We start from the raw sequence: 19,937 nt of genomic DNA, 5'->3' as shown, positions 1-19,937 counted from the left end.
AAAGACAACAGAGATGACAGAGGAGGAACAAAGGTCAGAATTCAGCTCTCTCTGTCGCTTCTACACCCTGACCTGCCCCCCTGGTCAGTCTTCCAGCACTTGCAGCCGAATGGCTGAGGACAAATGCCTCACCCGCTTCAAGAAATGTCGTAAGTAAAAATTTAAAAAATGCTCTGATCGATGAATATGGAACAAGAACTACTTTAAATTCACAAATATACTGTACAATCTATCTTTTGGAGGTTTCTGATCTTCTGTTCACTCTCTCTAGAGATGCGCTCGTTCCTGCAGACCCTGTTGGATTTACTCCAGAGGGCCGAGGACTACATCAGGGACAAGGTGGACTTGACCTTCTTCACCCAGACTCTGCCTCAGCTGGTGGAGCACATCTACAGCACAGCTTTCACTCACACCAGAGAGCGAAGGGACCTGGGACTGAGTCAATGTCTCACACAGATTGAAGGTACAGAAGTGACAGCTTGTTGTTATCCAAATGTAGAGAAAACTTATAAAATGTAACACTCAGTGACTTCCTACAATACAACTTTCCTTTTCAGGTGCATTGGTATATTAAGAAATTGTGTAGAGGATCACTATTGTAACAGGTTTTTTTATTACTTGCAGAACAGCTAGGTGGAGCTGTGGTGCCTGAAGTGCAGAGTCCTTCTCCAGTTCCTCCTGCCTTGTTCAAAGAGGTGGGCCCTTTGGTGGATGACTGGGAGAAATACTTGAAAAACATGGCTGAAGACCTGGACAAACAACACACTGACACATCAACAGACGTCTCCTCCGCACCAACGAGACAGGAGCACAACATTTTCTTACAGGTAGATTGATTCAAAAATGTCAAAATAAGGGCGATGTTGCATACACAGCACAGTTTTGATCTCTTTTAAAAATGTCTAATGCAATAATGGATAAATGAGTAGATTAAATGATAACTTAATATCAGCCTTCCAATATCAAAGAGCAGGCTTCTTTCTAGACTTATTACACATGAGCATTTTAAAGGGAGGAGTTCATCAGACATCAACACTGGTACCTTTTGTGTTTAAAAAGGAGGCATGACTGATTATAATCTCTTGATGTGGTTTTATCTGAAGCTTAATATCAAACTGTATTTGAACATGTCATCTCCAGACAGAGGACTCCTCAGTACATCAGCTAGAGGGAGAATATCGATCTGTTATCTCAGCTCTGCGCTCCAAGGTGGACTCCAGAGCCGCTCCGCCCATCCTGCGCCTGGACACAAGCTACCTGCAGAAAGAGTCTCCCAACGCTCCACCCTTTCCTGCTTCTCCCACCGGAAAACCGGTCCACACCGGTGCCGTCTCCTCTGAGGAAACCCAGGAGCCTTGGTCACTCCTAACAGCCTTGATGAATGAAATTCAAAAATTAAGGACACAAGATGGGATTGTGACAAAAGATGCATCACAAAGTGAAACCTCATCCAACAGAGACGCTTCTCCTGACGTAACATGGAGCGCCACATCAGAGGATTTTACTTTTGTTGAGACTGGAGACAGAACAGAATTAAAATCTTTAGCGTTACCACTTCCCGTTCAGTCAACAACTGTCGTGCAGACAGTCACTGAGGGTGACCACACAGAGATGACCGCTGACCCCAGACAAACTGCGCGTCCTATTAAGACGTTAAGTCTTCAAAGAAAATACAGGAGCCTTCTTCGCAAGAGGCAGATACCTGGAGCTAATGGGAAAAGTATGTACCTCACCCAGTTGTGACAAAAACTTTCATTAACTACCTTTACATTGTTTATAAATATGCCATGTTCAATGTTATTTCTCAAATTAAATAATTTTATTTATTCATGTAGTTTGTCCTGGAGTGAGAGAAACCTCACAGCAAGTCAGCCAAGTCAGAGACTCCTACAGCTGGGTCCTAAGCATCCCAAACAAGAACCTGCGCATGACTTTTCAAGAGGTAAACTGTCATTTAAGATGGAGAAGTTAAGAGAAGTAAACTGGTGGAAGGAAACAACTGCATCATTCTATAACTTTTGAGTAACCCTAACCCTTATTGGTTCTTTCTTTTGCTCAGGTGTTAGTTGATCTCAGTTCCAAGAATGACAGAGGACTCTACCAGGCGCGGGTCAGAGCAGTAGTGGGAGGACGACCTTTGACCTTCTACAGTCTTGTGGGCCTGGAGAATGAGTCATTCTACCGCAGTGTACCAAGGATCATCGCTTTGGCACTAGAGGCACTCAAGACTTAACTTCAACGTAAAAGCAAGTGAGATGACATGAAAAAGAAAAGACTGAAATGAGAGACGATGGCACAATGACTCTCAGAGAGACCCGTTTCAAAAGCACCAGAAAACCCTTGTTATGGGGCAGAGAGACGCACAAAAAAACGCACAGTCACACAAACTTTACTTCCTCTGTCGTCTCCTGTGACAAGCATTATTTTGTTTCCCTGTCTGAGAGCCTGACATTTACTCTTTAATGAAAACACAACCATGAATGTATCGACCCAACTATCGACCGCCCATCACGCCACAGGTTTTTTTTTTTTTTTATGTGGTCGGAGACGCAGCCTTGTCTAACTTATGAATCTGTACAAAATGATAAGTTATTCATATTGTCATTGTCTTTTACAAAGGTTGAGCCTCTTGTGATGCACTCAGACTGTATATATTATTCATGTTATCTTTATTCCTACCATATTTATTTGTATAGAGAAAAGCCTTTGTATTTTTGTAAAAAAAAAAATCTATATATAAATAAAATTGTTATTAATGCTATGGCATGTTGTGTTGAATATTGTGGTTATAAAATTCCACGTTAAACTTCTGATGTGAGATAATCAAATAAGCCAACAGTAATGCTGCTAATCCTGCAGTATTTTGCTGCTGCAGTTCTGTCGAGATCTAAATGTGCTCTCTTGAGACGGGTTTCGATGCCGATTGGTTCCTCTTATGACCTCAGATTGACCTCAGTCCTCTCACCCTTTAAGGCTAAAAGCTTTCCCATCAACACTGCAGCTGCTGCTCTGTGGTGACCAGTAACTCCCTGTTTTCTCTCCTTATTTCCAGGATGAGGAATTGTAACTGGACCCAGAACTAGCCTGACCTTTAGAGTCACTTGTTGACTCATGAGTGAGAACATTGTAACTTCAGCCAACTGCTGTTTGAGGAAGTGATACCTTTGAATTGTAAACAAGCCTCATTCTCGCTGTGCGTTGTCCACCTCATTGTGGTCACCAAGTCTCAGGGTCTCTTTGATGGTGGGGATGATTGGCTGAAAGAGCCCCCAAATAAACCAAAGTAACTTTAACAATTAATATCTGCCCACTAATCTCTGGCACTAATTTTTGCCCAGCTCAAGACCTAAAAGAGGGATATACAATATACAAAGGTATGAGTGCAACAGCTGAGAAAACACACATACACCTACTTCTGTTGCGACACATCAACCCCTGCCTCTGACTTGTGTGTTTATGTGTGTGGGAAGTGTGCCATATCATGGGAGGAACACACACACACACATAATGACAGCCCACAAATGTGTCAGCAACCTCCACAGAGCCTGGTCAGTCACCACAGACGGTGTGCTGTAAATGGATGAGACTTATCACCTGTTCTCTCGTCCACTGTAAGGCTTTTTTTACTTTCTGGCTCACAGACACTCACAATGTTTCTGCTGTCTCCTCTTTATCGTCTAATCTCTCTGCCTGTAATCCTTTTATTGTAGAGAACACATTTAACCGCGGCTTCTGATGGAAAAAGCTGTTAACTAGTTTCTTATAGATTATTACAGTGCTAAATTTGAACTCAAAGAGTCCATGAGTTATTTTTATTTTATTTTCTTTGTGTGGACGCCTGAATGACAGTAGCCAGGTGCACGTAACAGAATTACAATACAGTGTGTGTTTTGATGGGGTACCTTAACACTGGAGGGCAGCCATGTACTGAGTACAATGGCCAAACTATGTGCATGTCATGTTCCCAGGGAGAGTGTGTGTGTGCATGTGTGTTTGTGTGTGTGTGTGTGTGTGTGTGTGTGTGTGTGTGTGTGTGTGTGTGTGTGTGTGTGTGTGTGTGTGTGTGTGTGTGTGTGTGTGTGCGTGTGTCTGCGCGTGCGTGTTGTGACAGCTGGCTATGCCATACTGGAAATACACTCTTGGATTTAACCCTAACCATCATCAACTCCCCCACAAAGCTCCAACCATTCTTCCAAACCTCAACCCTCCCATCAGCCCTGGTCTCTGCTGGGAAGCACACACACACACACACACACTCATACACACACAGACACACACACAAACAGACAGGCTGAGCGCCAGCAGCTCTATCAAGTAGTGCCTGTGTGAATCAGATTAGTGATCACAGCTTTGTCTCGGACAGCGCAGCATAATCACACACACTGATGGATTCTGGACCTCCGCTCTCTCTGTCTCTCTTCATAAGGGTGTTTATGATTTCTGCCACAGGTAGGAACGCTGGCTAAATCAACCTGCTGCTACATTTTGTAGAAATGATAGAGTGTCTTGTTAGTTCCTAGGAGTCTGCATGGTGTGGTGTGAATCTGTGAAGTCCGATTTTATAGATCATTACTGACTCAAGACCATGGTTACATGGTATGGAGTACAAACACAATATTACAATACAGAAATGGGAAAGTAATTTATGTTGCACTTCATTCCAGACAGCTGCTGCCCGATGAAGTGCAACATAAATTACTTAAAGGTACAACATTCTTCAAGAAGGCAACTAAGTTACATATAACTTTGGCTCGTAACTGTAATAACAAAATGAAGTTAAACAGACAAATGGTTAGAATAAAACTTTTACTCATACTATAGTAGTACGCCTCTGTTCATACATTTGAACAAAATGTAACTCTCTTCTCCCAAATGGTTATCATTACAAAGTTGGCAGTAAACCAAACAGCACTGTTCATCAAACTATGACAGGTTCAGTAATGAATGATGGTAAAACTACTTTTGTCTCAAATAGATATTGTCTCTGAATTGTACCGTATTGTTTAGCAAGGCACGTATATATACAGTAGCAGGCAAATCAGACTAATTTATTGTGCTGTACAGCCTATTGTAAAATGAGAAAAGAATTGTAGTGGGCTTCACCTGAGGGACCATCAGGTGCTGTTGCCACATAGACAGTCTTTATTCCCGAACTGACTAGTTTGCATTCCAACAAAATATCAAGTCGAAATTAAACTGAAAGGGTTCACAAGAAGAAAAATGTCAAAAATGAGGCAGCAGAGGCCAAGACATCCTAAGTTGGTCCCTTAGTATGAGTCAAGTTCCAAAGATACTGGATCCTACATTTCCCATAATGCAACTCAATAGCCTCTTTAATCAGATGCCCCTCCTAAATACTCATTTCTATCAAACCTCATACCTCAGTTTTTAATGAAAGGCTCTCTGTTAACAATGTTATGTCTCAAGTCCAAGCCAAGATAACCCTGCTGACATCACTATGACATCATGAGGGTTATTTTCCTAAATTTAGAAAGCTCCTCCAGAACCATAAGACACACAGGTGATAGGAATCTGAATTTACTATGTAAAATTGATGCAGTTGCCCTTTACATTTAGTCCTTGTGCTATCACTTGTTTTTGTCGTTTTGTCTGTGTGGTTTGTCAGCAGCATCGGCAGTCAACCTGGAAGGGGAACTTTTCAAGGACTTGATGAAGGGCTACAACAAGAACGTTCGACCCATGGAGAAGAGTGGGGACATCACTCGGGTCGACATCAAGTTGACGCTCACCAACCTCATCTCTCTGGTTGGTGAAGTTCGTTCTGGTGCTTTTTATTAGTGTCAGTATCTGCTTAGGCCTTGGAGTTAACATTGTCTCCCTAACTATCCCTCCTCAGAATGAAAAGGAGGAGGCCCTGACAACCAGCGTCTGGATAGAAATGGTAACCACATACACACCTCACCTGCTGGGTTTTTTTTTGCCAGTTTGCAATAATGTACTATGATTTTTATCATAATACATTTTCAAAGTATGATCAAAAGTCTAGCTCACAGTATTTCTTTTTGTAGCAATGGTGTGACTACAGGCTCAGATGGGACCAGCCGTCCAGGTCAGCTCTGTATGGAAACATCACCTCTGAGCTACGTGTCCCTTCCAAGAGCATATGGCTGCCAGACATCATACTGGAGAACAAGTGAGTGTATCAACTTTCACAAAGGAACATGTAGGTCCCAATATTTTTTCAGTCAAGAAGCCAATGAAGAAGTTTCTCTTTCTTTGATTGAATCATGTAGAAAACTTCAGTTTCTTTCTCGTCTGTCTTCTGGTCCACAGTGTGGACGGTCAGTTCGAGGTTGCACTCTACTGCAATGCACTGGTGTCTCCTAACGGCTGTGTGTACTGGCTGCCTCCTGCCATCTACCGCAGCGCTTGCAGCATCACTGTCAACTACTTTCCCTTTGACTGGCAGAACTGCACCATGGTCTTTCGGTGAGTAGCGACATGATCCGATGGGTCTCGATGACTGACCAGTTAGCAGTGCACAAACAGTTCCGTTACATACAGCACACATGACTCAGTTACTGCCTCCTTTGTCTCTCATGCATCTCTAAAATTTGTTGCCGTCTCAACATAGAACTTAAGTTCCAGTGTTTGTCAAAATTTGCAGTAATTTCTGCAGATATAAGATAAAACTTTACTGATCCCTGAGGATAAAGTCATGTTACAGCAGCACATCAAAAAGATGAGAAAAAGGAAACGAAATTCTTTGAATTCAATAAAAAATAACAAACAAGAGATTCAATTAAAAAGCTAAATACTGTATATACATTACAAAACCTATGACTATAGAAGTATTTGTGCAAAAGAACTCAAATGGTGCAACTTATAACAAAGTTATACTTATAATAAAGTTATATATATGTGCACTACCTGTAATACACACACACATTGCAGTAATAATACAATGCTGAGAAATACTGTATATATAATAGAAATCCGATAGAATCAAATTATAGCATAATAATATAATAATGTAAAAGCACAGTGATAACAACACAGTAGTAATATGGCATTGGTATGTAATGAGAAGAGCAATATAATATTTAAATTGTAATAATACTTGCAGTGCAGAAAAGCACTTTAAAAGCGCTTTAAAACAGAATATAATGTAGGGAGAACTTTTCAAAGAAATGAACAGTTAAATTAACAAATTAAAAGGAAACTAACAAAAATTAAATTAAAAGTTTTACTTCTAACGTCAGTGTTTGTAAAATCCTAGCTACAGCCCTGTTTGTTTACTTTTCAGGCTTCTTGTATTAACATAATCCACAGTGTCCCTTTTCACCGTGCTGTCTTGTAAAAGTGAATAGATGGCTGTGTTTGTTGTGGAGACAGACCGCATGCTCTCTCCCTGTGTGCAGCTCGCAGACCTACAGTGCCAATGAGATTGAACTGGTTCTCAAACAGGAGGACAATCACACACTGGAGTGGGTGGATATTGATCCAGAGGCTTTCACAGGTACAAATGAATTGATAACTGATATGAAATATTTAAATGACGGATTTTAAAGAAGTGCATATAACTACAATTATCTAAAGTGCAGCCAAATGTTTTTCTCCAATGAAAACTTCATTGGTAGAGAATGGCGAGTGGGTCATCAGACACAGGCCGGCTAAGAAAATGATCAACACTCAGTACACTCAGGATGAGCTGGAGTACCAGGAGGTGGTCTTCTTCCTCATCATCCAGCGAAAGCCCCTTTTCTACATCATCAATATCATCGCTCCCTGTGTGCTCTTCTCCTCCCTCGGCCTGCTTGTCTACTACTTACCTGGCAAAGGTCTTTTCCCTCACTTTGTATATCTAAAAGCGAAATCTTGGGTAGCCAGACCTCTGTCTCGTCAACATCAAATTGCCTCAGGATTTCCAAGGTCTCATCATTATAGGATTTTCTTCAGATCTTGACCTGTGTACTTGACAAGACAGAAGTCCAGCTACAAAATTAGAATATACCAAATGAACCTTTTACCAGGTCAGTCATTGCCATATGTCTTTGTAATTAATCTAACTGAATACTGGTTTGTGGTATGGTTTTTGCAGCCGGCGGTCAGAAGTGCACAATGTCTATTGCAACTCTTCTCGGCCAGACTGTGTTCCTCCTCCTTATCGCTAAGAAGGTTCCAGAGACTTCAAAGGCAGTGCCTCTTATTGGAAAGTAAGTTCATAGATTTCAGTTCGGAGTCTACTGCTGACTGAAGATGGTGCTAAAAACTGTGTGATTTATAAACCTTTGGCTGCAGGTATCTAATGTTTGTGATGTCAGTGACCACCATGGTCGTGATGAACTGTGTGATAGTCCTCAACGTTTCCCTGAGAACCCCAAACACCCACATAATGACAGACAAAGTCCGAAAGGTGAGTCCGAAAGTGGGAATTTCCATTAATTAAGCAGCTACTCGGTGAACATACTGTGAAGCCCACATCAATCTGTTTGCCACTGGATGACCCTTTGACCTGCTGTCACTTTCAGATCCTCCTTAACGTCCTGCCTCGACTGCTCAGGATGCAGATGCGACCCTGGACACCAAACCATGACAACACCTCCGAAACTGAAAATGGTGAAACCCTGACTACAGACAGGAACAATGTGTTCTTGGTTCCCTGCCGACGTCGCAGCTCCATGACCCTCATCTCTAAGGCGGAGGAATATGTGATGAAAACAGCTCGGTCAGAACTCATGTTTGCCAGACTCAAAGAAAGAAATGGATTGATGAAATCAGTATTAGAGAAGCTACGTAAGTATTTGAATGAGTTTGAATTTGTTTAAGTGCCCATGAAAGTGGGGTTTCCCTTTTAACCGCATGAATATCTGGTCTGTTTTGGCCCCAGATGATGGGCTGGAGGGCGGCACAGCTGAGCAGCTGGGTGCCAGTCTGGCAAAGGCCTCTCCACAGCTGAAGCAGTGTGTGGCATCCTGCAAACACATAGCTGAGACTGCACGGCAGCACAACAACTTCCAGAATGTGAGCTCTACATTTATACATTCACTCACCTCCTCAAGTGTAAATCAACATCTCTTACAATCTCTCACTTTTTTCCTAAACGCAGGAGAATGAAGAGTGGTTCCTGGTGGCCAGGGTGATCGATAGGGTTTGCTTTATTGTCATGACGCTGGTGTTTTTTATTGGCACTATTGGGATCTTCCTCATGGGCCACTTCAACCAACCTCCCTCCTCACCTTTCCTTGGCGATCCAAAGAAATATCTCCCTCTGTTAAACAATCTCACTGACGTAACTGAGAACGGGATAGGAGCAGACTTCCTCGGCTGAACCAAGAGGATGTCATTACATTTCGTCACTTTAACCAAAGTGGAAATCTGACGGCATCTTGTCAGTGATCTTTCACTAACAACTGGGACACACTGGGAGTGGAGAAGATACAACTGTATGTATTTTCTGCAGTGGTGTCAGATGCTAATGTGGATGTGTGCACTGTCACAGAGGTTAAGTCGGATATGCCCCATCATGGTGATAAATGATCCACTGCGCGTGTGTGGATGCCACGTTTGATCCATAATGATGCAAACTGGTGTCAGTTGTAAGTTTTAGTTACAGTTGAAAAATGTCAAAGTCAGTGCTGTGTAACAAAAAAGAGAAACTTTCGTAGCTCTTCTTGTCAGCACAGTGTTTACTGCCAGTTTACCCTTTGCCCTGTGAGACTATACATGAGACACAGTGTTGATCACACATGTAACCAGTAAACAACTGAGGTGATTTACAGCCACATGTTCCAAATGAATGCTTTTATCAATAAAGATACCACTGTAATCGTGTTAATTACACAATTGACTATTGCAGAAATTTGCTAATCCTGTGTTTGACGCCTTTTTTCAAGGCACATTTTGAGAGCACTGACACCCGCCCCCCCTCCCCAGGCTATCCCAGAAACACAGACCCACTGTGCAGCCCCCCACCTCTGGAAGCAGGATTTCAATTACATGGCTGAGTGGTGCCTTTCTAGCCCAACAAAAGGCAGATCCGGCTAGTTGGGATGGAAACAGAGTCGGGGGATAAGACAGACAGTGGGGGACGAGAGTGGGAGTGAGAACTCCAGACACACACACACTCACAAACATTACTACATGAATATTGACACAAACACACAGAGGTGCTAAGGAGGTTGGCGCTTAACCCCTCCTGATCCTGAGGACTCATGAGCGTTTGCCTGGTCTCTGGTAAGCAAAAGACTTTTAATTCTTGTGTGCTATTTTCTATCTTTGTGTATCTATTAGCTCATATATAACTAGGAAAGAATGCTATAGGGAAACGTTAGCAATTTGTGGTTTTCTTTTAGCAGTCACTGTATGTGCGCTTGACAGAAGGTAGGGCTTCATCATGGTGTTGTGGAGGAATATACAGTGTTGTTGTTCTGCAGCTGCAGAATGAGACCAAACTGTCCGGCAGGACTGTGAGTGTGTGATGTGAATAAATAAGAAGCTCAGGCTGGCTGCTATGGAGAAATCACTTTGTTTTCGACAGGAGGATGTTTATATTGCCGCCAGGGAACTGTCTGAGACAGAGTGGTAGGAGAAAAGCTGTTTTCCTTAAACTTTTGCACATAACTTTGAGAATTAACTCAATTTTTTTTTTTTTTTTTTTTTTTTTTTTTTTTTTTTTAAAAGCGTTGACTTCATTTCATATTAAAAAGAAAGTTTGTATTCTAAGGACTTCTAAGCTGTTTATACATTTAAACTAGTGGTTGGGATTTCCAAAATAAAGTTATGCAGATCTTCCTGACTTTTCTCTCTGTTGATATACTTTCAGTGGAAGTTTTGATCCGTATTTTTTTGTCAATCCACAATTTCCAAGGTAAACAATGAACCTTTAAGTCCAGCAGTGTAGTTTTACATCTTCAGGCACCTAAAAATTATTCAAATGAAACAGTCTCAGAGAGGAAAATCCCCCTTCGACTGAACTGATCGCAACTCGTAACGCTTTATGTTTAAGGGTCACACACAAAAAAAGTTTGGGAACCAACTGATTCAGTCCAACAGTTCCCAAAAAACAAGATTAGATGTTGAAAATTCCGTAATTGAAGGTTCTTATGAAATTGCTTCATCCGCCTATATTTTCAGTTTTTCACCATGTCAGCAGTGACCAACCAGCCTCTTCCATTTGGTCGTCTGGAACGAGAAAAGCACATCCAGATGATCTTAAGAGCTTTCCAGAACCGCTGTGAGCCTTCATGTGAGTGCCAGACTCACTCACCTGGACCCAAACCTCAGCCAACGCCTCCTGGCTGGGGATCTGATAAGCAGTTTTCAAGTCAGGAGAATATGGAGAACGGCTTCATGCAGCCACGGGAGAAAGTGAGCAGGCCAGGGACGGAGGGGCAGAACTTCGGAGGTGCACCGAGATCAGACTTTATTTCCATGCTGGAAACAGTCAGTGAGATTCATATTGATGCTCGGCCAGAGTTGCAAGGTAAGAACAAATATGTCCAGTTCTCTGTGTCTGTGTGTAGAAAAGGATTACTGTGCAGAGATTTCTCTACCTGAAGAGAACAATGCTTCATCATTGCAGGTCCACAGTGTGTTCCCAGGAGGATCTACAGCATCACCACAGGAGGCAGCAGGTCGCAGTTATTTGTGGCTGTGGAAGGTACTGGTGCATGTTCAGCTACAGTACATGTGTTTTAACTGAGAACATTCATCTCGTCCGCATTTTGTGTCAAGGGAGAGGGAATGATGACGGTTTTCTGTGTATTCTCTGTCTCTCCTTTATGTCTTCCTCCTGTCAGAGAGCTCATGTGTGTGTCTCCAGTGTTGTGGTCCAGCTCGGGCCTGTTCTTTCAAGGGCTTCGACTGTCAGGGCCACCAGGTCTTTTATTTTGAAAGGCCCCTTAGGGTGGACGCCTGCTGCCTCAGCTGCTGCCTGATGGAGATGAGAGTCTACACACCTCAAAAACATCTCATTGGCACTGTATGCCAGAGGTAGGACAATCTGAATCTGCTCATATTGTTCTTGGAGGAAAGTGCATTAGATACATTTTCGAAGTGTCTGCACTTAATTGAGTATTTCTATTTTCTGCTACTTCATACTTCTGCTCCACTACATTTCAGAGGGAAATATTATATTTTTTGTTCTGTTACAGTTTACATATTACACCCATGATCAGCTTCTAAAATATGGTGCATTGTCAAAAAATTAAATATTAAACTCACCTAACATTAAAGCTTCTAACACATTAATGAATCACAAATAATATTTCAGTAATATAAAAAAAAAATAGCATCAACACACTGAATGGGGCAGTCCTACATAATGAGTACTTTCATTTTTGAAACTTGAAGTGCATTTTCCTGCTAATGCTTCTGTACTTTTATTGAGGTAATGCAGTATTAATACAGCAGTGGTGAATGGATTTTGTTTGTGGTGCTCACAGCATTGAAAGAAATTCACTTTGCTATAGAGTTACAGTCAGCATGCTCTAAAGGACTCATGGACAGACATGTTGCTGCTGATTTTTTGTGATTTCGATGAATGAACCCTTTAACCCTTTGACCTCCCGCTACCAGACTATTGTACCAGACACCGTAATACTGTACATTCTCATACTGAACGGCTTGTCATGTGAGCCTTTTTCCATGTCGCTCCCAGCCTCTGGCCACCCTGAGCCACCGTAGATGCCCAGGCCTGTCTGTAAATAGCATTGAGAGCCTTTACTGTTCCACACAGCCGGGGTGTAGTCTAAACCTGGGGGAGTTAATGCACAAAACAGCTGTCTGCACGGAGACACACCAACAGAACTGCACTGGACTGGGAAAGGAAGGAATGCAGCATCCTCCTTAATGGGAATGTTGGCTAATGGGAGCAATGGCAGCACCCTGTCTCCTGTAGCCAAACCAAAATACTTCCTTCTTCATCTGGCCTGAGTTTGACTCCAGGGTTAGCTGGGGTGCCTTTGTGTGTCGAATTTAGAGTTTTCCAGAAGCAACACTCGATGAGGTTTTGTCTAATTACTGACCTGGCAGAGGTTTCAGTGACCAGAGGTCTACTTGGTATAAATATTCCCTCAGTTGTGCTAGAATAAAGCATGCCCCAATTTGAACCCTTCCGACACCAAGCGAACAATGGTTTTGGTGCTGCAGAATCATGACAGCTGAAAATGTGATCAACCAAGCATCAAGGCTGGGCTGCGCCACTGAGTGAAGTACTGGCCAGTGCATCTGCCAGGTTGCTTATTGCACGATCATGTAAGCGTAAGTGCGTTAAGTTGTTGTGCTGACTGTGTTGCAAGGTGGAGCATGTTCACCCCTCTTCTGGAAGTATGTGATTCAGAAGGAGCAAACACCATCAGAATCCAGGGCTCCTGCTGTCCGTGCCGCTGTTTCTCCAACCAGCAATTTCAGGTAGAAACATTTAAGCAACCAAAAATAAAATATGTTTCTACAAGTGTATCACATTCACTATTTTTTTTTCACTATCATAAACCAGATTGTCTCAAACATTGGTGAGAAAATTGGCACAATATGGAAGAAATGGCCTGGCTTCAGTGACGAACATAACATGGATCATGAGTATTTTGGGTTGGAGGGTGAGTTCCAAAGATTTTATTCCTAATTTCTTATGGAGTGGTTGCCAATTTCTTTCTGTCATGTGCGCCTTTGGAAGCCAAAGCAAAACCAGTTTTACTGAAATAGCATCATCAAGAACTCGACTTGTATGTTTCTTTTCACAAATCTCTCTTTCTAGTTTCTTAGCAACACAAAAAGTAAACTCTAGAGCATGACAGCCTTCTTCAGATTGTAAAAACTATCTTGCACTTCACATTTTGTTTTGCTTGCTGAAAAACCTCCACTTTTTTGGGAAGCACTGTTTGGTTAACGCTGTTTTTCATTTTATCAATGTGGCCTTTTGAGGTACCAACAGCCTTTTATATCCCAGTCACATTTCAAATTCATAATGATGCCATTCCTAAATCTGTTTCACTCTTCCAGTGCCACTGAGTGTGGATTCACACATTAAGCTGCTGCTGCTGGCAGCCACCTTCTTGTTGGTAAGCATATAAAATTCTTTTGTCATTCTATTGCCCTTTTACTGTTGTAGTTGATCTTAGTGGAACTGACCTATTTATATATACAGTTGGGTATAGTTTAATATGTAATGCATTTTAATTGTATTTCATAATTCATTGCACCATATTAAGATATTATGTATAAAAAAAAATAATCTATAATGTGACCAGCAGCTAGAGCTGTCAAATAAATGTGGAGCAAAAAGTTCCCACTGAATTGTACTTGATTAGAAGTATTAAGTGGCATTAAATTGAAATACTTAAATTTGTACTTTAGTATAGTACTTCATTAAATGTACTTAGTTAGATTTCAGTCATAATTAAATCCCCTCACTGGTGAGCTCACCTGTTCTAATTATTTCTCCACAGAATCACATGTTCTTTGAGATGAGCTGATCAGTGAAAAACGACCAATCATTCGTAACAGACTCACAATAAGTGGACTAGGGCTAGTGAGGCACACCAGCCAGGTCACAGATTTTCATGGTTCAAAGAGACTACAGCATGTGCACCAAGGCTCCTGTGGCATTGAAAGGTGTAGCCGAACCTTTCTAAACGAACCTCTACTCAGTTTCAACATCCATTTAAGAAAGAAAGTGACACTAAACCGGCTTTAGCAGCAGATGCATATTTGACATTTATTGCTATATAATCCATCAGGTGTACATCCAACAGTGTTTCTTCACTTTTGACACACACGCAGACACCTGCACCCATCATCACACTACCAAACATGGCCAGCATTACAGTTTTTCAACAAACTATAGGCGCTTTCTTAACATGGTTCCAAAAAATGCTCCCGAGGAATTAATAAAAACTGTCACAGACCCTGGACCTGGGCCTAGTTTCATTTCTTTTACTACAAAATGGAAAAGGAGTGAAGGCCAGTGTTCCAGGACCCCTATACACCTTTGCTGAGGACATTAAAGCAGAGCCCGACCCTTGGATTATTTAAAGGCGGGGTAAAGACAAAAAAAAGACATAAGGGAAACCTGGGTCGGGCTCGAGGCCAGGCACAGTGATCTAGGCAGCTTGGCAGTCCATTTTTAAGATGCCGGCTATACAACCTTCTGCTCAACACAGGATGGTCCTCATCCTTTGGGATTCAACTTCCAGGTCAAAGACGGAGAACCATTGCTGATTCAATTAAGTGATCTTTGAAGTGGACTGTATTTACAAATATATCGTACACAATAATAGTAATCATTCTAGTTCGAAATGACCAGAGGAATTGTAGATAAAATACAGCACTGTAATAAAATAACATCTACCAGCAACCCTGTTTGAGTCCCAATAAAACAGATTAACACAGATTTATTTTGACAGCAGGAAGTGTGATGTTATGTTAAGCAATAAAATCAGATCTCGCATTATAACAGATTGGCTTTGTTGTTGGTTTTCTTGAATTTTGTCAAGTACACTTTGTTAACAGCTAATGACCAAACACCAGTCACATGCCCCCCCCCTCTCTGGTGGCAAGTTAACAGATGTTACAACTTGCCTTACAAAACATAAAAAGGGAGGCTTTGCTCTCCTCTGGTTGATTAAAAATAACGCACATTTCTCTCTTCAACTTGGTTCAGTGTCCCGTTGAAAGGCTTTTCTGTTCATTTCCAATTTGACACACAGAAGGAATGGTCTTCTTGCCTCTGTCCCTGACTTTTACTCTGTCTTCAGATCACACAGCGCCAACTCACGCAGAGGTATCCTTCCCTGGACTCGTCATCCCTCAACACATCACAAATACACACACCTATACACCGCAAACAGAGACAAACATCATCACATTATCATGAAACAAAGTATGTCAGAGAAAAACAATTTCTTTTGCTCTAAATTAATGTAGCAACAGGTCTTACCCTTGCAGAGGTTTTCTGTGTGAGGGGCTAACGTCCGCCACTAGCATTCACCAGACCATGGAAGTCTTCCCAGGCTCTGCGAAATGTAGATGCAGTACATCATCATTCATAATACAGCAAACAAAGTGTTTATATATTTGTGCCTTTTCAATGGTGGAGTCACAGGTGCATCAATTTACTGCAAAAGCACATGGAACAGGGATTTGCATACATGGTTCTAATTTACTTTTTACATTAGACCAACAACTGACAATGAAAAATAGCTGTGAATGTTGTGATAAAAGCATTTAATACATTATCATTCCAAGAGAATAATGTCTAATACTGTAATACTTTTTAATGTAAATGTCACGAGAAAGAGAAAAATGCTCATCATGATTTCCTAAAGCCCAAAGATATTCAGTTTAAAATGATATAAAACAGAGAGATGTAGCAGGTTTTTTTTTTGCTGGATAAAAAACTATATTGATTAATTGTTCATCAAAATCACATCAAAACGTTTTACAGAATTCAGCTCTGAAACAACACTGATGCACTACAGTTAAAGAGAGGAAATGTTAAGTTTGTGAGCATGCAAACATTCATGTGTGAGAGAGAGGGTTGGAGAGAAGAAAAATAATAAAAAGGGTGGAGACATACATACTTAATGCTGTCTGTGTGTGTCTTGTACTCCATGATGGTGTTGGGAGGCAGGTTGAGGACTCTGCGCAGGGTGTCTCTGATGCGAGCAGTGGTCGCCTGGTCACTAGCTGTCTTGTTCCAGATGGAAATTATGTCCTCCTGGGAAAAAAAAAGCATCAGAAGGCATGTCTGAGTACATTAGAGTAAGCAGTGCAGGATTACATGCAACAGGTGTCTGTTGGTGGGTTTACCTGGAAGCGTACTGACACCACAGCCCCACAGATCTCCTCTCCCACCATGAACTGCTCCCCCAGCATGGCCAGGATCAGGTTCTCCCAACACCGAGATGCTAGGCCTTTCCTCAGACGGATGATCCACTTCCCACCCATCTTATTGGCATCATCCTAAACACAAGACATGCAAGGGTTGAGTATGAACCTTTATAAAACATTCTTTAGTGTACAAGATCTAAACAAGTCCAAGATATCAGCAAATGTGTACTCACCTCCCACATGGGTTTAATACCCTCTTTGAAGAGGTGAAAGTCACTATGGCCTGTCAGATCGCCTGGCCGGATCATGTGACTATAGAAACGCCAGAACTGCTCCACCTAAGGAGAAGAAATGGTTATGTCAATAATGGTGGCAGAATGAGTCAGCATAAGCTTGCATTTAATGGTTAGGGCTGCGTCTGGCTATGGTGATAAACAAAAGCAAAAGAGGGTCCCCTCACTATCTACTGTCTGTACGCTCTCTCTAAAGTTGTCATGAGGAGGCACATACCGAGGCGAAGCTGCCAATCTGTTTGATGTTCTGTTCGTAGCTCTGTGTGCTGGCTGGTCTCCCCGGGGTGCGTCTGGAGTACCAGAAGGTGTAGTTGTATTGAAGAGGGTGCTCTCCTGCCCCTGGCACAACCATCTGCAGACAAGGAAAACATGACTAAGCCAAACAATTAACTTTAGAGGCGTCAAACGCATATGAGTCATTCTTTAACAGACTCACCTTTTTCTTGGAAGTGTTCTGTTCCTTGTCCTCGTCTTCAGTTTTCTCCTTCTCACTGTCTTTCGGTGAGCCTTGGTCCTGGTCGTGGTCTCCACTGTCATCATCTTTCAGACTGGATTTGATGGAAACAAAAGCAGCAAAATAAAAACGTCTGTGACATGCATTGACTAGTTTACATGAAGGGAGACTTGCACTGTGTTGCCAATTTATTAGGACCACCTTGCTTAAAGTATTGCAGTCTAATATAAAAGTCCTGCAATGGATTACATGTGATTAGACAATTTTATGATAATCTTAGAGACTGCAGTTTGTGCTGTTGAACTGTACTGTGTCATAGTGACGTGTATTTCTAATATTTGGTGTACAGTGACGTGAAATGGGGTACACCAAATAATAGAAACACTTACAGCTAAAACTGAGCGTCACTGCCTTCTTAAAGACATGATTTATTGCAGGGCTGCTGCATTTTACTGCAACAGTTTCAGCTACATGCAACAAATTGGTGAGTGTACTTTCTCCTTGTGAACTGCAAAGATATAGACAGTTTATATTGCACATGTACACACCTCCCCTAAACTACACTGACCATGAATCGCCTCAACACGCTGTACGTGTCTTGCCCGTGCTTCAGGGCCACGGGAGTCTAGCTTGAGCCGAGCTCTCACGCACCTTCCCCCGCCTCTAAACAACCACCACACCGAGGATTCAGGGCCTGCGCGCCTTCCGGCAAGCTAAGCTACACCTAGCAACACGGCACATTTCCTATTACAGAACACAATGTACTCCCTGTTGTTGCTCCCATTTGTTTTAAATGCACACGTCTATGCGGACCTCGCTCTCGTGTGGGTTTATAAGCACTACAGAGCATGCAGGACCATGCAATGAATCTGACACACCTCTCTTTTTACACGCAACGCGACAGCTTCTCATTAACGTTAAAGCTCCCCGGTGGGTGTGCAGTCGCGACAGGGAGCCCACTCTCTGGTAGATACTCCACAGAAACTTTTCATTACTCACGCGTCAAATTTGTTGTTCATTATTTTCTAGGTGAGAGTCTCTCGGGGTCCGACCACAGCCTCCTGAATTCCGCAGGAACGGTGGCGCGCACTGTGGACGCGAAGTGTACGCGCACGCCATGTGCTGCTGGCCGTGGTGATGAGCGTGGAGAGTTCAGGGTGTCTCAGCTTTCTCTTTGCATGATAGAAAGTCACACATGTGTAAAGCCAAAATCACATAAAAAAAATATGACACACAATAGCACCAAGTAATGTTTTAACATTTTATTCAACACATCTCATACAGCTGATTCCCAAACCAGTACCACTCTAATCAGTAAGCTTTTTAAAAGTCTGTTAACTGTGGCTCCAGTGAATAATCAGAAACCCTTTGACTTCTGCACACACAGACATGGGTATGAGCAGGCAGCCACAGCACCACACATACAGCAGCCTCAACACAAAAAGGGCTGGCGGCTTCTTCACATGAACCGGCTTCCTCTGATGTGCCGCATCCCCTCGTTTCATCCCCTCCATCCGTCCGCTTGTCATCTGTTCTTGCGGTCCTTCAAACGGTGGTTGTGTTCAGGTCCAAGCAGGGCTCTGGACCGAGTCTAGGGGGACAAAAAGGGAGGTGGGGGGTGATGGGGTTGAGGATGGAGTCAGGAACTTTGAGGACCTCTTTAGGTTCAGCCTGACTTTACGGTTAGTCAGGATAGTGAGCGGGTTTAGGGGATGAAGGATTGAGAAAACCCTGTGTCTGTGTCCAGAGACGAACAATTCAAGCTAGCTAAGGAGCAGATTGTCCGGGGGTGAGGGATGGGAGAAAAGCTCTGGTATGGTATGGCATGGTATGGTGTGGTGTGGTTTGGTTGGCTCTGCTGGTGGAGACCATCCCCTCACCCCTTGCCCCCTATGCCTCTGTGAGGACCTTCATGAGAGGGCCCTTTGTTCCGGGCCGGCAGGCGCACCAGTGAGTGAATGAGCAAGAGCAGTGGCGGCCCTCTTCAATGGCTGCTGTTTGTTTACACCAGCCAGTCCCGTCATACTTCATTAGCAGCCCAGCCCACCGACAACCTCTGATGTCCTAATCGCCCATGAGTGTGTTGCTGCCCATCAGCCCTGAGCCTCAGCGGTTCAGGATAAAGGGCTTTCTAGGATTCCCGACACACACATTCCCACTAAATCTCTCTATCTGCCTGCCTTCTCAGCCACTCATGGTACACATACATGCACACACACACACACACACACACACACACACACACATACACAGCCTGTACGGTGAGGGTGTATGGGAGAGCTGGTTCTTTCATAGTGGGCCAAGAGGCACAGGGAGGTGAGCCGACGTCAGTGGAGCAGCAACAGTCCCAGAGAACTAGCTTTGCATCACAGAGATGTGAGAGACCTGCCGCCCAGAGA

At 42.8% G+C, this 19,937-nt stretch overlaps 3 protein-coding genes across 4 annotated transcripts; 2 read left to right on the top strand and 1 right to left on the bottom strand.

Annotated features, from left to right (window-relative positions):
- Positions 1–3,545: 3,545 nt before the first annotated feature.
- On the top strand, positions 3,546–9,768 carry chrng (cholinergic receptor nicotinic gamma subunit). Its single transcript, XM_022755169.1, has 12 exons — positions 3,546–3,611; positions 5,630–5,766; positions 5,858–5,902; positions 6,030–6,154; positions 6,295–6,450; positions 7,383–7,480; positions 7,602–7,802; positions 8,063–8,177; positions 8,263–8,377; positions 8,493–8,757; positions 8,852–8,985; positions 9,071–9,768. The coding sequence occupies exons 1-12, from the start codon at positions 3,581–3,583 to the stop codon at positions 9,290–9,292; spliced, it is 1,644 nt and encodes a 547-aa protein (XP_022610890.1). The 5' UTR covers positions 3,546–3,580; the 3' UTR covers positions 9,293–9,768.
- A 1,005-nt stretch (positions 9,769–10,773) lies between these two features.
- LOC111229156 (phospholipid scramblase family member 5-like) lies at positions 10,774–14,447 on the top strand. Its single transcript, XM_022755361.1, has 7 exons — positions 10,774–11,446; positions 11,546–11,623; positions 11,763–11,955; positions 13,263–13,374; positions 13,460–13,559; positions 13,963–14,021; positions 14,409–14,447. The coding sequence occupies exons 1-7, from the start codon at positions 11,107–11,109 to the stop codon at positions 14,433–14,435; spliced, it is 909 nt and encodes a 302-aa protein (XP_022611082.1). The 5' UTR covers positions 10,774–11,106; the 3' UTR covers positions 14,436–14,447.
- Positions 14,448–14,659: 212 nt separating this feature from the next.
- Positions 14,660–18,627, bottom strand: eif4e2 (eukaryotic translation initiation factor 4E family member 2). Of its 2 annotated transcripts, none has more exons than XM_022755360.1 (8): positions 18,538–18,627; positions 17,521–17,632; positions 17,302–17,436; positions 17,025–17,129; positions 16,771–16,923; positions 16,538–16,678; positions 15,899–15,974; positions 14,660–15,792 (listed from the first exon to the last, which is right to left on the bottom strand). In XM_022755360.1, exons 1-7 carry the CDS (start codon positions 18,555–18,557, stop codon positions 15,939–15,941), a joined length of 702 nt encoding a protein of 233 aa, XP_022611081.1. In that variant the 5' UTR covers positions 18,558–18,627; the 3' UTR covers positions 14,660–15,792; positions 15,899–15,938. The 2 variants fall into 2 exon arrangements, with proteins under 2 accessions (XP_022611081.1, XP_022611080.1); XM_022755359.1 differs by having other exon boundaries at positions 16,542–16,678.
- Positions 18,628–19,937: the final 1,310 nt, after the last annotated feature.

Source organism: Seriola dumerili, unplaced genomic scaffold (assembly GCF_002260705.1).
Source record: "Seriola dumerili isolate Sdu_G_001 unplaced genomic scaffold, Sdu_1.0 BDQW01000226.1, whole genome shotgun sequence".
Lineage (NCBI taxonomy): Eukaryota > Metazoa > Chordata > Actinopteri > Carangiformes > Carangidae > Seriola > Seriola dumerili.
The sequence above is the reverse complement of the archived record's forward strand: the minus strand, read 5'-3'. Positions and strand labels throughout refer to the sequence as shown.

Coding starts and splice junctions, on each gene's coding strand:
- chrng (XM_022755169.1), top strand. CDS start 3,581: ATGAGACTTATCACCTGTTCTCTCGTCCACT. Junction 6,155..6,294: donor GACATCATACTGGAGAACAA/GTGAGTGTATCA, acceptor TCTGGTCCACAG/TGTGGACGGTCAGTTCGAGG. Junction 6,451..7,382: donor AACTGCACCATGGTCTTTCG/GTGAGTAGCGAC, acceptor CCCTGTGTGCAG/CTCGCAGACCTACAGTGCCA.
- LOC111229156 (XM_022755361.1), top strand. CDS start 11,107: ATGTCAGCAGTGACCAACCAGCCTCTTCCATTTGGTCGTCTGGAACGA. Junction 11,956..13,262: donor ATTGGCACTGTATGCCAGAG/GTAGGACAATCT, acceptor CTGTGTTGCAAG/GTGGAGCATGTTCACCCCTC. Junction 13,560..13,962: donor TGAGTATTTTGGGTTGGAGG/GTGAGTTCCAAA, acceptor TCACTCTTCCAG/TGCCACTGAGTGTGGATTCA.
- eif4e2 (XM_022755359.1), bottom strand. CDS start 18,557: ATGAACAACAAATTTGACGC. Junction 16,924..17,024: donor GTATTAAACCCATGTGGGAG/GTGAGTACACAT, acceptor TCTTGTGTTTAG/GATGATGCCAATAAGATGGG. Junction 16,679..16,770: donor TGGTGTCAGTACGCTTCCAG/GTAAACCCACCA, acceptor TTTTTTTCCCAG/GAGGACATAATTTCCATCTG.